Here is a 19,042-nt window from a genome sequence, read left to right on the forward strand (position 1 = left end):
AAGCTTTTCTGTACTGTATGCTGATGCTGGCTGATGGTTTTCTTTTTCTTAACAATGCAAACATAAGGTACAAACCAGATTTTTTTTTCATTAGATTCTGATGAATGACATGTAACAGATACTTCATTTAATTAAACCCTTTAATTCTTTTGATGCTATAGTATAAATAAATATAAAAGCCCTACATTCATTATTTTTTATGTAGAGTGTACTTAAATTCAACTAGTTTTCATAACTCCATTATTTTGCTGTGTACCTTTGCAAGTCTGGTCTAATAAGCACTTGGATGGGAGGCCTCTAATGAAAATTGGGCTGCTACTATAAGGTGGCAGCTTTTCCCGTGGACCAGAAGTTCTAAGCAGAGTCCTAATATGCTGACCAGGGGGACACTGTTCTGAAGGAGATGCAGTTTTTTTTAGATAAGATTTATGCCAAGGTCTTGCCAAAGTCCTGACTATTTGGTTATTAAACATCCCATGGCACTGTATATATGTCCTGGATAAATTTACACTTTGGGCTTGTTAAATCTGTCCATCATCAATTCCTCTCATAATTCAAGTATATTTTTCACTTCACATCAATATCTTCACATCACTTTGAATATTTGCTTATCTGATTCAGAGTCATTGTGCCCCAGGGCCTATTCTGGGAAGAATTGGGTGCAAAGCAGGATTCACCCTGGATGGGATGCCAGTCCTTTGCAGGGTGCACTGGGACACAGTCACGCACAGGAAGAACATGCAACATTCATGCAGATAGCACCCCAAAATGTGAACCCAGGATCCCCCCACTGCGAGGCAGCAGCGCTCACCACTGCACCTCCATGTAGCCCTAATTTTTCACTTCTGCATGTGATCTACTGTGTAATGAGCCTACAGGCACATGTGGTTGTCTGTGAGGTAATCTTAGAGATACATGTTTCTTATAAACTGTTACTGTATCTCCTTGGTAAATTTCTATTGAATTAAAAGTACTTTAAACAAGGATTTAATAAACATAGACTTAATGTAATCAGTGGTCATAAATTATTTTTGTAAGCCTAATGAGATAATATTGATCCTTCCTGGATAGATTAAATTGTAAAGATTACATTGTTAGTTGTTTGAGTCTCATTTCATGACACTGCATTAACGAATGAGATTTTTACATGCAACGTATAGCAGTAAGGAGTTCTCAAGTGTCAATTTTTTTTTGAAGCAAAGATAGTAAAACATTAACAGAATCATGTACCTCAAAATGCATGTGGTACTTGCTGTTCTTTAAATATGACTGAAACATCTAGTGGTGAGTTGGGCCCTTTTTTACATGAGCTTGCCTATTTCTTTTAAATTAAAACCTGACATCTTATTTTCATTGTTCCCCCTATTTTGGTGGAGATTCCTATACAGTACTTTAAAATAATGTTCCACATTTCTAATATGTCAATTGATGTAACTTAATTAAAGTGTATACTTTTTATGTGTAGCTACAGTAAAATATTATCAACACTGCTTATTGGAGTAACCATAGTAATGCTGGACAGTATCAGCAATATCTATATTTACATTTAGAATATTCAGTCATCCAGCTGTCTTAAATTTTCAACAATAATCTTGGAAGGATGCATACCAGTATCTAGCATACAACTCATGTCTCATGGCTACCTGAAATGCAAAATAGAAAACCTTTGAAGCCAGCTTGAACAACATATAACCATTTCGTAGCTGAGCTGGGGTGTCAAACGACTTCATAATTCTGTCAATTTAGCAATTGTGAATACCATAAAATCTGCTGATGCATGGTCATGTATTGTGTTTGCTACAACATTTTTGATCATCATACTGCAGATCTGCAGACATGGGAGGATTGCATCTTCATTCGTCCATTTCAAGGCAGTCTGTAATGTACAGTATGTAATACTTAGTGCCACAGCACACATCAATCTAGAAACAAGAACCATAGCAATTCATGGGCCCTGAAATGCAAAGCTGCATTTGTCCAATTAACCTGTTTTACAAGCTACAATACTTATACACGAGACATGATGGCCAACTCTCAGTTAGTTTAGAAGAGAAGCATCTGTAAGTTGTCATTGAAGATACAGGTCATACAGTATGCAGGTGTAAGAATAGTATCACTGATGAAGGCTGATATCTTTTTCTAAATGCTTCTTTCAATTCTGTTGAATCTTTTGCATTCCTCCTGATTCTTGGTCACACAATAGGAAAACATGAGGATGGAAAAGGATCATTTTATTCATGAAGGAAGGTTTTGCAGAAATGTCACTGAATACATTTTTGGGCATTTAAAGGTTACTATTTAGGATTTCCTGAGTAATTCAGCAGTGATATGTATGCATGGAATTCTCTGTCCAAACAGTGAAGGCTGCAAAATTGTTTGCAGTCAAATTTGGATTGCAAATCTCTGGCTAGAAAATCTTGATGCTTTTTTGCTAGAAGTTGCCTTTTTAACATTTGTCTGAGATGCATACCTTTGCTCTTATTTAATATCTCCTTCAGCTTCATCTTAAACTTCCCTTCATCTAATTGTGTTTTTGACCAATTTCCAAATGCTAGTCATCAGAAACATTCATGAGTTTATTGTATCATTACAGATTTACTCTATATCATTGTCAGTGGTAGCCATTCTAACATGTTAATGATGTCTGTAATTTGAATACCAGGTGATCATTTTGATTTTGTTTTTTTCCACAATGAGAATTCAGAATTAATATACAAAAGCCATCTTATGCTTGTTTTTTTTTATTTAGGCTGGAATAATTACTGATGCCAGACTGAAGGAGCTGACTCCATCGATACCAGTTATATTTATCAAAGCAATACCTGTAGATAAACAGGAGACTCGCAATGTATATCCATGTCCAGTGTACAAAACGAGGCAAAGAGGACCCACATATGTTTGGACCTTCAATCTGAAGACCAAAGAAAATCCGTCGAAATGGGCTTTGGCTGGTGTTGCCCTCCTTCTCCAGATCTAAAGAAACAACTGGAAATAGTATTATAGTGGGATATTGTCAATACAAAACGTTTCATTGCAGATGTAATTGTGGGGCCTGTTGTAAGAACATATATTTTTTGTCTTTCTCAGTTCAGTAGGAACAATGTTAAAGAAATAGTTTCTGTACAGTGCTACAAAATAGGAATCTAATGTTTCAGTTATGCCCACTTTATATTGTTTCTAATTCTTTTCTAATAAACAATAGTTTACATTTACAATATCTAATTCTTTGCACATTTCTTTTCTGTTTGTTCTGGTTGAATGAATATTTCCTATTTCTTTGTATCAGGATGGTATGCTGGGATGGTTATTGAATGCATCAGATATCTTTAAGTGCATATTTCTACTTTGTTCACTTTGCAAGCTTATATTCCTGTAATAAGATGGCTAACCTTTTGTTGTTTACACTTCATTGCTCTTTTGTTTCATTTCATAGTACTTTGGCAGAAAATCAAGTCCTGTAGCTATAGCTAAACTACAGTAAGTCACTGAAGCTTTCTTCTGCACCATTATCCTTGTAAAAGAGTTTAAAACTAACATCTGTAATGCACAGAAGCTACACATTAATTGTTGTATATATCTGTTTATACCTGCTGTTTTATTCATTTTGGCCTTGGAAATCTTCATTCATATTTCTAGAATTTAAAGTTGTAGTCCAGAAAAGTATTGGTTAAAAAACATAGCATTACATCTACCAGCTATGCCCTTTCTTCATCTTTTTTTTTCACAATAGCATCAACAGCACCAATGATTTCAAAAAGGGAAAAAAAACATTTTATTTTCAAGCCAGATATTTTCCAATGTTCATTTCTGACACATTTCTATTTTTTCTTTGTTTTGTGTTTTGGTGGTTGTACTTCCTTCCCACTCAGGTAAGGAGGGGGAGTCAGTGAGTACAGTTATCCAGTCTACTTAAGAAGATATACTTAAATCTTCACCTTCTTTGAGAATCCAAAGGAAATCCCGCACATTTGACTTGAGTTGGTAGCTTGATAGCATTTGTCACAGAAAACACACTTTACCAAACAATATATATATATAAAACCTCATACAAAGAGATAAATCAATCAGGGTTATACTGTATACAAAATAATTGTAATCTGTTGTTCATGTTATAATATGTACAAGGTCTATATACAGTATGATTTGGATGATATTGAGATCAGTTAACTTGAATTGTTTAACTTGTTTTATTCAAGAAGCAACCCTGAAAAATCTTTGATAGCTTTAATAAGTGGAGGTCAGCTTGAGGAATAATTTTATATTGAATTTTTTCAGCTATACTTGCCATTTTATATTTTAAATAATTGAGTACTGAGGTTGGAAATAAAGTGATGGTTTCTTACCACAATGATAGTTTAACATCCTTTGCTTTAGCTGCATCTTTTCACAATAATTTTACATTGAACTTTTATCTTTATTTATGTCATCACACAATCCTCCAAATGTTTTCATTCCTCTGATGATATTAGAAAATAAACATTGAAGTACAGAAAGATTTTTGTAGTATTTCTTCCTTAATAGTTCTAAAAGTTATTCTGTAATCTTAATACTATTGCACAGAGCAAACTCATATTTGTCACAATGTTGTTTTAAGGCTTAAGGAGTATGCTCACTAAGTTTTCCCCAGGATTTTAAGCCTTTATTCGCCTTACTGAAAAAGCAGACTTAATTGTTTGTGGAAAACATTCTTACCAGTCACACTAGTGGATAATTCCACAAATACTTCCACCAGATGCTGATGAATATTTACCTTTTTGATCTTAAGTCTCAATAGAAGAAGCCTCCCGTGTGAAGCATCAGTTAAGAGATGACTGGCAGATTTTAAGTAATTTTATTCAACAATATATGCAGTTTCTATTTAAATTCCTTGTTTTGAAGGGGTTAGATACATCAATTAACATTTTTTATACCGTGCACACAATGATCACATTAGTGCTTTGTAAGCAAAACCGGATCGAGGACAGACTGAAGGACTAGAATTAAAAGGTTCAGTCAGTGTAATCAACATATCAGGCACTTTCAGCTCCAGGGAAATTAATATTATAATGCATAGACTGCTGTCTTCCTAAAGTAAAGGAGAACGGAGAACATGCACTGAGTTAGCAATTAGCTGAAAGAAATAAAAGTGATTGTATCTTACTTTGATGTTGTAATCTGTAACATGCAAAATTATATAAAATTATATTAAGGATATACAGTACATGGATATCAGTGATTTTGAAATTCTGTATATATTACTGTGCAACAATTCTAGAAGTGTTAGACACAGAAGTTACAGTAAGTATGGAATAAGAATGTAAGAAATGTTGCAAGTGACAGCCTTAAACTGGGTTTCAACCACTTTGCTGGGAACCCTGGAGTGCTGTGTCTAAAATCCATAGTTTTGTCCAGGTCTTTTAGAAATTTCCTTCATGATGTTTCTCATTTCCAGAACTGTCTGTTCTTGTATCACCTGTAAATTTGACTACTTTCCTAACTACTGAATATCAGAATCTAAATCATTCATAGAGAAAAAGTGCAATGAGCCTGAAATGAATCCATGTGGTACACCACAGTTTACATCTCCCCAGTCAGTTAGCAGTATAGCTGCTGTACCTATAAATTTATGCACTGTTTCCTTCTTCTTTTAACCAATTATTGATCATACATTACCGCAGATGTTAAAATGGCTTCTGAGAATTAATCTTTGATGTGGAACCTTATATAAAGTTTTGTGGAAATCCAAACACTTTGTTTCGTACTTGAAGTGTCATAAATTAAACATACATTTTGCCTTTCTTATTCTTTGTTGTCTGCCTCTGAACAATTCTCTCTAAATTCGGTCTTTGTAACTTTACCTGTATAAGAGGTATTAGTATTGGTCCATTAATGTATTAGTTTTAAGCTGACTTAGCCCTTATAAAGCCTACAATTTGGTTATACTAAAATTTTCCGGTTCTAACAGCACTCTGTCAATAAAATGGGGCATGTGTGAAAATATATTTAGTATGTTTACTATATTTTCATCTTCTGTTATTAATCCTCTATGAGCCCCGATGTTACTATTAATATTTACAGCAGATTTTCAATTTTAGAAATGAAAAATGCTTTGCATTGTTTTTAAACTCTTTTTGGAAAATTTAGACATTTTATGTCTTTGAATCTTGTTTCATTTTACACAGGCAGTAGAACACTCTCTTCTTTCTTAATTTTTTGTTCTTCATTTTGCTTAGTAGTATGTTTAATGAAGTATAACCTACCTTTGCAAGCTCTGCCTTATTCCTTCATTGGCTGCTTTTCTAAAATCATAGACTTATTTTTGACACTCACCTTAGAGATTTAAAATGCAAGTCAAAAGTTACCATATTACAGACAGAGTATGCTGGTAGTTTTAACTTCTCTATTCCTATCAAGGCTGCCCAGTGTTGGCACTGGGGAGCCTTATATACAGCTCTTCAGGTATTGCTGCTTTAAAGATTATGAAAACCTGCATACAGTACATACTGTACAGTACCAGCCCCCCAGGATCAGCATAGTGTACCACTGCATTAATTATATTCTGTATTAAAAAGACTAGGTCAATAAAATAATCTTCTGTAGTAAGTGTCTTTACAGACTGGGATAAGAAGCAATTATTAGTCAATTCAACTATATCAGTTTCAAGTTTCTGTTTTGACTGTCAATGTATCCCATTGTGTGGAAAATTGATCTCCCTATATTATCATGTATCTCTCATTATACAGTAACGTCATGCATCCATGTCTACATTAGGTGCTCTGTAACATGCACCTTTTTTTAAAATGTCTATTTTCCATTTTAAACCCATAATTTCTACTTTACATTTTCAACTGGCTGTACCCTATTGCTCCACTACCTTGCAGGCTATCTATGATATGTATTGTAGTTACAAGAGAATACTCAAAGACACCATTATTGTTTTATTACTTTTAATACAGCTTAGTTTGGATGAGAAAAACCCAAACTTTTCATTTAGAAATCTTTAATTCACAAAAGTCAGAATCTTCAAACAGTTGAATACAATGGAAGATAAACTGCTTATGAGCATCCAATATGAAGTGGTGTAGTAGCAATCCATCACATTTATCTATTAAGTCTAACAGACTCACTGTCGGGTGTTCCTCATCATTAGTGTCATGTGTTCCTCTCTACAAATCTATAAAGCTAAAAGGCTAATCTTCTTGTACTGGAAAACACAGATCCGTCATATTTAAGCTTAAAACAAAATAAATATTAGTAGTAGATCCCTACATTTTTCTAATGTTTCTAATGTCTTGCAAGACATTGCTGATTTCAGTTATCGTTAGGTTTTCCAAAATCTGGAATTGGTAAAAAGTAACTAGCATATTATTTAAAAATATACTGTGTTTAATATGAAAACTTTATAATATATACTCAAAAGTTAATATATTTTTCCAAATGCTGTCTCAAAGGCACAAACATCATGTCTGTTTATTATACAGTATATACCATATACACAGTATATTAAATTAACATTTTCAAGGCTTTTCTATTCTTACCATTTGAAATGCTGTATTGGAACACATTACCATTGCAGTGGTATCCTGCATCCCCCAGTACTTTCTTGCCAGCTGTATCTCTCTGCCCTGGAGGTTCATTCATTAGATGTTGCTAAGCTACTGAACCCCCTTTCTGAACAACCTCACCAGGCAGCTGGCCAGCATGAGTTGAGGAAAACCACTTTTAGAAGATTTACTCTCAGAAAGCAGCTGTAGCACAGGGGACTGGTCATGGCTTTTTTCTTGAACCCGAATAAAGTGGTTTAATCTTTCATACAAACTATAGGGCCTCTGCTGTGCGTAAGTATTTGTGAGTCCCTATGTGACTCAACCTTTTCAAAACTACTGTTTTATTACTGTATATGAAAGAATAGCTGTGTATGCAGGATTAGCACTGATGAAAGAAACCATTTTATATATACATGATCCCAGTTGGTTTTATAACTCTCATCTACTGTATAGCTTAGGGATACTGGCTGGTGCACTGCTATTCAACTACACTATATTTTGTATGACTGACCATGAGAAAGTGCAATTTATCAAAGAAAAACCTAAACCCGACATACTCTCTGACTCATGTTTGTTGTAGAAATTAAATGAGATATTTAATAGATTTTGACTATTTGGTTTCTTGCCTTACTAGAACTTTTAATTACTGAAAAATATCTGTGCATCTACTATATTTGTAAGAAGAATTGAAATTGTTTCTGTGTATATTCGTATTTCCAGAAATTATATCATAAAAAATGTGTAATGGTAGTTTTAACTGGAAGGACAGGCCAAATTGTCTGTAGCAAGGAGAGATTGTATAAGAAACAGAATATTGAAAACATAAGAAGACACCCCCAAAACTTCTGATAAATATTTGCTCACAGTGATGGACAATGTATGAGATACATTTGTATCACATGGCTTTTAAAAAGGTATAATAGTTTCAGCAGTGGGATGACAACATAAAACTTTTACTTAAACACTTTTACCCTCAAAACCATGAACAAAACCTCTCTCAAATCCTTGCTTTAAGCTACAGTACATGTTATTGTGAAGTGCTTTGAACATATATATTTTTGCTATTGTTTTTACTTAGATATCTTCCAGTAATTTTAAAGGAAAAAGTAAACTATCAATCAGTTATTACTCTTTTGGCAGCACATTTCTACTGCCTTTGCCAATTTGCCTCTAAATGTGCTGGCTTTGCAAGATGCACTTGAATCATGTATGATTTAAAAGTAAATAACATCTCTTTTTCGCCTTTCAGTTTGAGTTGTGTATTAAAAAAAATCCCAAAAGACCAATGAACCTATCACAATATATTCTGGCACAAAAAATGTTCTTTTATTAATTTTCTACAGGGAATAATTGCATACACCTGAAGAAGCATTACGTGACTGGCATTTTTTATACTTCCATTGTAATGTTTCAGCAGTATTAATTTGACACACAAGAACAATGTTTCCCTTAGGTACTGTTTATACAGATTTTGAAGGAATTTGATTTTAATAATGCACACAGAGGCTCCAAAAAAAAGGAATATTAATGAAGGTCTGAACTGAAAAGTTAAACAGAGGCTTTTCTTTGTAAACTACTTTCTCACTGACCTTAAAGGTTCCACATAAATCTATTAATATAATATCTAAAACATTAACTTCTTAGGCTCCCCAAATGATTTAATAAAATCAGGTTTTCCAAAAATTGCATTCTGGAGGGTAAATATTAAACAATTTCTAATTGTAAGCATTCACCTGTCATCCTGGAGGACTAAAAGCATCTCAAAAGTTCAGCCTGTGACCTCTTGAGCAGACAAAGCTGATCAAATTATATATCCATTTAGAAAGATATATACGGTCAATAACGAAAACAAATGTAAACCAATCTGTATCAGTAATTTGACTGTAACATTTTTGCTTTCTTTCTCTTCTTGCTCAACAACTGAACTGATGTCCATATATAACATCTCATTTAGTCTTTTTAGGAAGTACAAGAGACTAAAATGTGTTTGCACATTATTATATTTATATAAATCATTTAAAATGTAAAATATGGAAACCTAAGTCACAAGGATAGTGTCACGCCCTCTGCAGCCAGAGGGCGCTCCTTCTCTGTCCTGTCCCTAGTTTCCGGTCTGCTGTCCTTCCGGTCCCTCTCTTTCCCTTGGGCTATATATTTCCTGGTCTTGCACTCTGTCCTCGCTCAGCATTGATGTTCGGATGTCCTGAGACCCGCCTAGCACCAGGGCGCCCCACGTCCGCTCCCTGAGGGCATAGGTTTCTATACGGCATTCCTGAACTCTTTGCACTAATGAGCCCGGGCCTTTTTCCCGTCTCGTCGCTACGCATATGGGTCTTTTTCCGCTCTCCTGCTCCCCATGGTTAGTCCCCTTGGACGTCCGTGACAGAATGCTGAGCCACTTACTGACCCCTCGAGCGGCGCTTTTTGTCTTGCCGCAGTTTTTTCTTGTTCTCTGGGCTGTTTTTTTTTTCAGTTCCTCTATTCTAATCACTGGAAATCACTCCGATCTTCCGTGCCTGTGAGCGGGTCCTGCACCTGGCTTTCCTCGGGTAGATCACTCCGATATCAGTGATTGAATGTTGAGCTGGCTTTCCTATCCTTATTGCTGGATATCACTCTGAGCTTCTGTGTCTGGAGCGGGTTTTCGTGCCTGGCTCTACCTGGTCTTGCTCTCTCCGATAACAGTATAGAATGGTAAGCTTTCTGCCGTTCCTCCATTCTTTTCGCTGGATATCACTCCGGGCATCTGTGTCTGTGAGCGGACTTCGGTCTGGCTTTCCTCAGGTTGCCCACTCCGATATCAGCGTTAGAATGTGAACGTGCCCATTTGTCGTTCCTCCATTCTTTTCGCTGGATATCACTCCGGGCATCTGTGTCTGTGAGCGGACTTCGGTCTGGCTTTCCTCAGGTTGTCCACTCCGATATCAGCGTTAGAATGTGAACGTGCCAATTGCCCAGTCTGTGGTATTTTTCCCCGGGGGTTTTTGTGTTTTTTTGCCTTTTGTTTTGATTTTTTTTCCCCCCTTGCTCTCTGTGTCTCGGAACTTTGGTTCCTACCTGTTTTTGGTTCCTATCTGTTTTGTGTGGTTTGTCTCCCTGGTCTTTCTCAGGTTTTTGTCTGTTGTGTTTGTGCTTGTGTACTTTTTTGTTTTAAGTCTCCGGAGCTCTACTCAACCCCCCCTTCCTCCACCCAATAAAGGTTTATACCCCGGAGGAGGGGGTAGCTCTCAGCAGTGGACTCCCGGAGGTTTCCTTTCAGTTAAATGAGGTTTTTCCTCCCCCCAGTGCTGGGCAGCTCATTTATTTGTATGGGCGTCAGGAGCTGCCCATGAAGGGGGGGGTACTGTCACGCCCTCTGCAGCCAGAGGGCGCTCCTTCTCTGTCCTGTCCCTAGTTTCCGGTCTGCTGTCCTTCCGGTCCCTCTCTTTCCCTTGGGCTATATATTTCCGGGTCTTGCACTGTGTCCTCGCTCAGCATTGATGTTCGGATGTCCTGAGACCCGCCTAGCACCAGGGCGCCCCACGTCTGCTCCCTGAGGGCATAGGTTTCTATACGGCATTCCTGAACTCTTTGCACTAATGAGCCCGGGCCTTTTTCCCGTCTCGCCGCTACGCATTTGGGTCTTTTTCCGCTCTCCTGCTCCCCACGGTTAGTCCCCTTGGACGTCCGTGACAGATAGGTTTGCTATTTAGATCTCATTGTTGCACATACTATATTTACTGCATATGACGGAAGATGCTCATTTCCTTACTTTAAGTTCTTAAGATATTCTATATGAATAAAGCATGCAGAGAGTTACTGAATAAAACTGCAGAGCAGTATTTTTTCAGAAAGGGGAAACTCTTTTTATGATGGAGTTACGCCATTTAGACTAGGTCATTTTACTTGGATGTACAAGACATCCATTTAAGAGACCCCCTGTGCTGTGCTCTTTAGATTCCTTCATAGAATGTGTGTGGGGTGTTTTTCCTGTTTAATAGTGTACAATGTAAGCCCATGCATTTGGAGGACAGTATCAACATTCCAACCTTTGACCATTTTCGCAGGTAAAGAATTGTGTTTCTGCCTTTTTAATTAGAGGCAGTAAATTCCCTTCAAAATTCTTTATATCACTACGATATATAAATAGAATATTCATTTTTTAGAACATTGTGCAAACTACAGTTTCCTGAAGAGTAAATGAGTGGTTATTAAAAACAGTGAAAGTATTCTCATGTATAAATGCTTTGTTAATGCATAATTGAGTGTTACTCTGAAGTGCTATGTCAGCAGGCAAGATGCAAAGGAACAACAGTAAGTAATGGCATAAAGAGAGTTTATTCCTAGCATCCACTTATCCTTTGTTGTAGTTCATATATACACTAGGTTGAAGATGTTACAAATATATACATACATGTATAAAACATTCAATACAACATAAATGTTTTAATTTATTTATCCATACATACAGTATGTGGAGAGAATCTGAAATAACAAATACATAGTACAAAACCATCAATTTGAACAAAAGAAACTTCCAAGGAATTCAGGTCTAGGTTATTTTAATTAATATTAATATTTTTCCTGGTAATCCTAAAGCAATGTAGGACTGTTTTGCTTAAGAGGCCTTTGCAAAAGACTGTAGTGACTCACAAACTATCAGCCACTACAATGAAGTATAAAAAAATTCTGCCAATCAGTTTTTAATGTCATAATTAAAATGTAAATGTCAGCTAGTCTTTAAATGATTGTGCCATTTTATTGCGTATTTACAATGAACTGACTTAATGACTACCAATCATTTTCAACAAGGAATTACAATACTTTTCTTTATTCTTTATATATTGTCAGTGCTTTTTAAAAATTAAAATGCCAGGGGCATTTCAAATTCATAATGAAAGTATTATTGGATTCTTTCTCTTAATCATTCTTTGCAGAGTTGCATAGAGATATGGATAAAATAAAACTTTTACAAACCTGCTCAAGCATGTTTATTTTATTAATTCAGGAAAACTACTAGATAGGCTCAGATACTAGGTCAGTTTATTCACATCTTTGGCATGGTTGGTCTCAAAACACAGCATTGACTGTAGTATAACGAAAGGATAGAATAACTGTCTCATCCTTCAAAAGTTTAGATGCCTAGATGGAATATAGCAATAATAATAAGTGCAGTGGTGTTTATTGTAAGTAACTATGTTCCCAACATACACACCCCCAAAAACAAAGTGAAAAATATAAAACTATAGTACAAGAATATATACATTAATTGATTTTTTTGTAAATCAATTGTTGTAGGCATCTCCTACTCTACACTCCTACCAACTGCCTCTTACATCTCTTCTACTATCTTGAGTAGCTTTTTTTCTAGGTTAAACTCCTCTCCCTAGAATATTCCACTGTAGAGCAAAAAAGAATTGTACAAAATATAATCAGAATTCTGATATACACCTTTATCCAGTGAGTACAAAATAAAACAATTAACATGATAGTAACAAAAATAAAATATCTTAACTCCTTTTATGTACATAAATATTTTAAAGAAAATACTACCCCCTCTTAATGGTATCTTCTTATAAATTGATCCATGCATGTGCAACGCTGGAACAGGCATTACTAAACGAGCCCCTATAACCATGCCATTTGGGTCCTACAGGTCATGGGAGGAACCATTTTGCCGGTAAGAAATCAAAACATGTAAGTATTTATTTGAAACACGTGAGTTAAACACCAATTTAGTTAATTGCATTTATAAAACAAAGAAAAACGGATGTTTGGTTTGAGTTTATGTTTAATTTTGACTATGCGTGAACAACCTTACTTTACCCTGTGTGAGCACCCACTGAGCAAGCAAAGCTATCCGCGGAATTCCAGACTAGGTAAAGTTTGTTTACATTTGTATAGTGAAATGTTTGCGTATGTGTACAATATGTGTGTGTGTGTGCACGTGGATACCTCACGAGTGCCAAATGAGTCTCCAGTCACAAACATTATCATTACTTGTTATAAAAGACACTCTTTTGGACAAACTCGGGAGCCATATTACAGCACATCTTTAAAGAACTGCCCTGCTGTTACCAATGTAATATTTAATTGAAGAACACCTTCACTTGGCCAGTACCTGTTTTTAAGGTATCTGTTTTTGTACTTGAGATGTTTTTTTTAATTAATTTTTTTTACAAAAGTGGTACATTGTGATGATGTTAATTGTCTTTAGTTCAGCGTAGTTGCCGTTGCTTATCCTGTGTGCTTCACATCTTAGTATTGTGAATATTAACATACACTGAGAATATACTATAGTTTAATTTTCTTGACCATCATAACGTTTTATCCAGGATTAAGGATGAATAAATAGAAAGATACAACATTGTGTTTTATCTATTACAGGATTTCAACATGTACAGTATATGTAGGAACCTTGTTTCTGTAAATTATTTGATTTTCAGAAAATGTCTGCTGCAATTATGGAGATGTTCCATGAACTTCCTAGGTGAAGGATTCCACTCTTCCAGAGTGAAATACATTTCACAGTTTAAATAAGAACACTGACACAGATACTGAGCAATTTATACAGTATATTATAGCTGCATAGCTGGCTCACAGATCTGCATCTTTAAACTGCTCCAGACTTGACTGGAAACCAATCAGCCACAGCACAAGAATAAAAATTGCTGAGAGGTCATTCATTAATGAAACTTGGAAACAAGCATTTGGAAGAGAGCCCTCAACTCATTCCCTTCAGCTGCCTTCTGCCCGGGAGCAAATACCGGACCTTAAAGTGTTCTTTCTTACATCCTTTAAAGTTTCATTTCTAATCGCTTGCTTTCAAGTGGTGGTTTTTGTGCTAGTGCAGGAGGTCCTTTAGCTACATTAATTAAGATAAGACCAATAGAAATAAATAAATCGTTAAACATGGTGCTGCATGTACTGTATCTGGCACTCACATGGTGCTGTAACAGCCTCTTTTAATAAAATGGAATATAAAGTCTTGCAGTTGTTCTTGTCCTGTTCACCACCTGCATGTTAGATTATACAGTATCCCTTTACAATATATGAGAAATTGTAAGTTTGCTTGAAAACCACCATGTGGTTCAACTTGCCTATATCCCTATATTACAGTATGTGTAATACTATTATTTGTTGAATACATGGTTCTTAATATGTATTGATTGGATTTTTTGTTTATTCTACAATATTCCTACATGCTGCAGTATGTGACTCTATACATGTCAAATGTTGTTTTCACAGACATTTACAGTCTTTGTAAATACTCAGATCAGATTCCTGAAGGAGATCATTGAAAGCAGCAAATGGATATGGCTTCTGTTTTACAATCTGTAATTTTGGCCATTAAAGCTGGTGAACTGAGAAGAGTCGTGGTCTGATGCCAAAATCACTCACTTATTTTTTTTTTATCAAGAGCTATGAAGAAAAACATCAGAATTTATGTGTTGCATTTAAATTTGGAACTGTGTGGCTTGAAGAAATAAAACTAAATGCACCAGATCTTCCATTTGAATTGGCTTTGTTTGCAGCGGTATAAGCACAATTGTAAACATGTAGGTCATGGTACTTCCTGGGCTGCATGGTGGCACCGTGGTTAGAATTGTTCTCTCTGTATTTACATGGACTATCCTCCATGTAAATACTGTATGTGTAATATATGTACTGTATACATATGAATTCTGTAAAATATTGGCCCTGATGTAAATCTGTATGAGGGTGGCATCGTGGTTGCAATGGTAGCATTGTGACCTCACAGCTCTGGGGCTCTAGGTTCAATTCTTGAGGTGCTACTGTATGTGCGTGGCGTTTGTGTGTTCTTCCCATGTTAGCCTGTGTATACTCCGGGTGCTCTGGTTTTCTCCCACAGTCCACAGACATATTGGTACTGTAGGTTAATTGGCTTCTGGGAAAATTGTTCCTGGTCTGAGTTTGTGCATGCATACATGTGTGTTTATTTCTGTGTGTGCCCTGTGATAGACTGGAATCCCCTCCATGGTATACAGTATCTTGCCTTGCGCCCTTTGCTTCCCAGATTAGGTTCTGGCATTCATTGCAACCCTGGACTGAGTAAAATGGTTTAGGAAATGGATGGATGATGATTCCTTATCAAATGTCCATGTCCAATTTAACTAAATTTAAAATAATTGTACTAAAAACTTTGAAAAATGTGTATACATCAATGTGTAAATATGATACTTCAGTGTGAGCTGTTGTACGTTAACTACTTACTGTAAATGTTTTCAAGGATAGCTCTCAAGGTTGATCTAACAGTGAGACGACAGACTTAATTGCTTTATTAACCACAGACAAAGGGTGGTCATTACAGTTCCACACAAACAATGCTGTGTTGTTCTGCTGTACAGTGTGTCAAATAATAGTGTGAGAAACAAAATGGGAAATTTTTAGTTTTACAGGCATCAAAGCAATGCTTTTGATGATATTGTTAATTATGATCTGGGAAATCAGCACAGACTATTAAAGTATGGCTGCACAAGTCATTTTAAATGTTTAGTTAAAAAAAAAAGAAAAATACTGTATTAGCAGATATATGCTATAGTGGCCAAGGTACAAATTACATAAATATAAAGTTTCTTCCTCTGGCAGACCTCTTGCTTCATTGTCATGTCCTGAGGTGGAACAATGGAAAAACAGGTTATTGTTGTTGACATATTGACTGACATGCAATTTCAGATGTCACTAACACATACAGTATTTTAATATAGAGTGACATTTTAAAACCCATCAGTCCATCCACTTTTGCTAATCTATTTATCTTTAGAGTGTCAAAGTGAACAATAGTCTGAACCATAGTCTGAGCTCTATGGTACACACACAAATACGGAGACAAAAATGTATTTTTAAAATTAAGATTGTGAAATAAATAGTGGACATTGGAATAAGTTTGAAAGTTAAGAAAAAAAGGAAAGACGAGAGTGTACATTTATAAACCATGTAAACCCTGCTGGTTCTGGCAGTGACATGCAGTGGAATGTATAGTTTATGAAAAGATTACAAGATGCAGAAACCTGAAAAAGAGATAATGGGCCACACAGTAACGTTGTACTAAATGGAACATGGGACCTGCAATTGAAGCAAAAACGTGTGTGTAAAGGCTATTGAAGACGGCTTATCTATGGTCTATTCAGTATTCCTACTTGTGCTTATTATTTCATTGTTTTGTGTTATAGACATTGTTATATAGATCTCAAATAATTTGGTTTTACCCATTACCTTTGTTCCATAATATTGCTTCCTTAAAGCTTGACCTAATAAATTCCAAGTGAATGTATTACAGCAATAAGAAGCTGGTGCAGGGGTGAGAATGAAGAAAAAATGCATTGTGAAGAAATAAGATGCTTAAGTAGTTTGTTTCTATGGGATGCCAGCCAGGGATAATGCACAGGGCCATTTTAACAAGCCGATTTGGACGTTCCAAAGACATCCATCCTTTGACTGCAATCTCACGGAGTTAAGTGCAACAAAACCTTCTGAGGCTGATTTATTAGTTCATTTTTGGAGGTCCCTAATGAGCTTCTGAATTGACTTTGTAATGAAGGTATATGTGTGCCTAAATCAAAGTGAGCAGTTTTTAGAAAACGAATAAGATTAGAGGAGCCCTAAACAAAGACAAACAGCTATTGACTCCTATTGTGCACCTTCTTAATAGCTAGAGTTTATTAACAAATATATTACTTCCCTGAATCAAACACCTATTTACTTGACTTGAAATCCCAGTGTGGTATCTAAACACAGAATGTTTATACTTATATATTTTTTTAATAAATATATACAGTATTTGTAAAGAGCAGCTTATTGTAATTTTGATCAAATAGATTTATCTTAGTCACTAATTTAAAATTGGTTTTCACATTATTTATGTTTCCATTTCTTTCTCTACTTTGTTTTTTTAAGAGTAAAAGCTGAAGTGAAAAGAGATTATTCTGTATACATGTCACTTAGAATGCATCGCAGATCTCAGGTAAAGCATTTTCGTTATTTAAAAATCAAACAACTAAGTGTAAACTATTAAGTTTAAGTGTTGCAAAATGCTGTTGCGTTCCTTAAGATGATGGATGGACTCATTTTAATCTAGTGTTATCATTCAGATTGTTTTCTAGACCTTACACTTTAAATTTTTAATTTAAGTATACATACAATATTTTAAGGCATTTTGATTGTGAAATATTTATAGACCAATGTGGAATTTAGATTTTAATGGTGCTTAAAGCTCTGTCTCCTCTTTTTCTTTGTGGTCTATTTTATGTTTTTTTTTTAATTTTTCTATTTACCTTCAGGACTGAAGAGACTTCCACTAGGAGGCAAAACTGAAACTGAGTAATGGAGAAGCACAAGGTAAAATAAAAGTGCAAAATAGAGACATTATTGCCACTCTTTGTAACCCTATGAAATACTGTTTACCATCGTGAATTTATCATGGAGACTGGAAGAGGTTACCCAGCCATTTTGTTGAAACAGGTGCCTCGACTGCTTGCAAGAATGAGATCCACAGATCAATTAGCAGCTAGCAACCAATTGACTTCCTAAGCTAGACTTGCTGAATGGCCTCCTCTCAATTGTAACTTGTGTTCTTATCATAGTATTGTGAACTTTCACAGTGGTTTAACCTCACTTTTGCTCTTCTCTACAGTTTATATGTCTTAACCGTTCTTTCTTATACCAGACCACAGGATTACCATTGTGTACTATGACAAATGTGCAGTAGGAACATGTGTTATGAACGATATATCATGATACGTGTGTGGCTCAATGTATGAGTTAAGATTGACGGTATTGTATATTAAAAAAAATATAGGAAACCACAGCATAACTAAGGCATACCAATAGTAAAAGCATTTACCACAATGATATGTTTGCTGTGGCAAGTATTTATTGGGATGGCACAATTCTGTTTACAGATTTAACAAAAACATGATTCTCAAAAGTTAGTGTATTTAATCTGTTAAAAATAAATGCAGGCAGATGATTATAGATATAAAGTAAAGATGGATGAATTGATCTAAAATAGGTGTAACCTAGTTGCATACAAAATAAATACATAGAAATATATACAGTATATACTGCACTGTAGCTAGCTTTACTTCACTAGGACACACACATTAAAGCCTATTTCATCATAACTAATCCAATTTCAAAACTTGTTTAAATTCATTGAAAAGAGAGACTGTAAATACATTTCTCGCAGCATGAAAACAAAGGATTAAAGAAAAAACATGAAGAGCATACAATAACTTTTTTCCAATATGCACATATCTACACTTATCTGCATTTAGATTAAAATATGACACAACGATTAAAGACTATGGTATGCACTGTGAAAAACAATGATAAACTGTTATGGGAAGATTTGCAAAGTCTTGATTGATAGCTTGTGTTCCAAAATGTGTCCTTCAGCAAATATACAGAAATATATCCATTATGTCTTGTCTTCCCTAGCTCTCCATTTGTTAACACTGGTGTCATCTGCAGAACACAACGTCTGTCCTTGAATCTATCTAGTTCTCATAAGAAAT

The 19,042-nt window shown here is 35.4% G+C and overlaps 1 protein-coding gene and 1 long non-coding RNA gene across 3 annotated transcripts in view; both read left to right on the forward strand.

Moving 5' to 3' along the window:
• Positions 1-3,217, forward strand: part of dnah9 (dynein, axonemal, heavy chain 9) — a 149,234-nt gene extending 146,017 nt beyond the window's left edge. For both annotated transcript variants that reach the window (XM_088599618.1, XM_088599619.1), the window contains one exon: positions 2,750-3,217. In XM_088599618.1, coding sequence (XP_088455744.1) covers positions 2,750-2,977 — 228 coding nt within the window. In that variant the 3' untranslated portion in view covers positions 2,978-3,217. The remainder of the gene's footprint in view (positions 1-2,749) is intronic.
• A 4,386-nt stretch (positions 3,218-7,603) lies between these two features.
• Positions 7,604-18,268, forward strand: LOC148652643 (uncharacterized). The gene is made up of 3 exons (XR_015925092.1): positions 7,604-7,817; positions 17,424-17,490; positions 17,807-18,268. It is a non-coding gene; the product is annotated as an uncharacterized LOC148652643 (long non-coding RNA).
• Positions 18,269-19,042: the final 774 nt, after the last annotated feature.

The sequence above is a fragment of the Lepisosteus platostomus genome, chromosome 11 (assembly GCF_059453375.1).
Source record: "Lepisosteus platostomus isolate fLepPlt1 chromosome 11, fLepPlt1.hap1, whole genome shotgun sequence".
NCBI classification, from domain to species: Eukaryota; Metazoa; Chordata; class Actinopteri; order Semionotiformes; family Lepisosteidae; genus Lepisosteus; species Lepisosteus platostomus.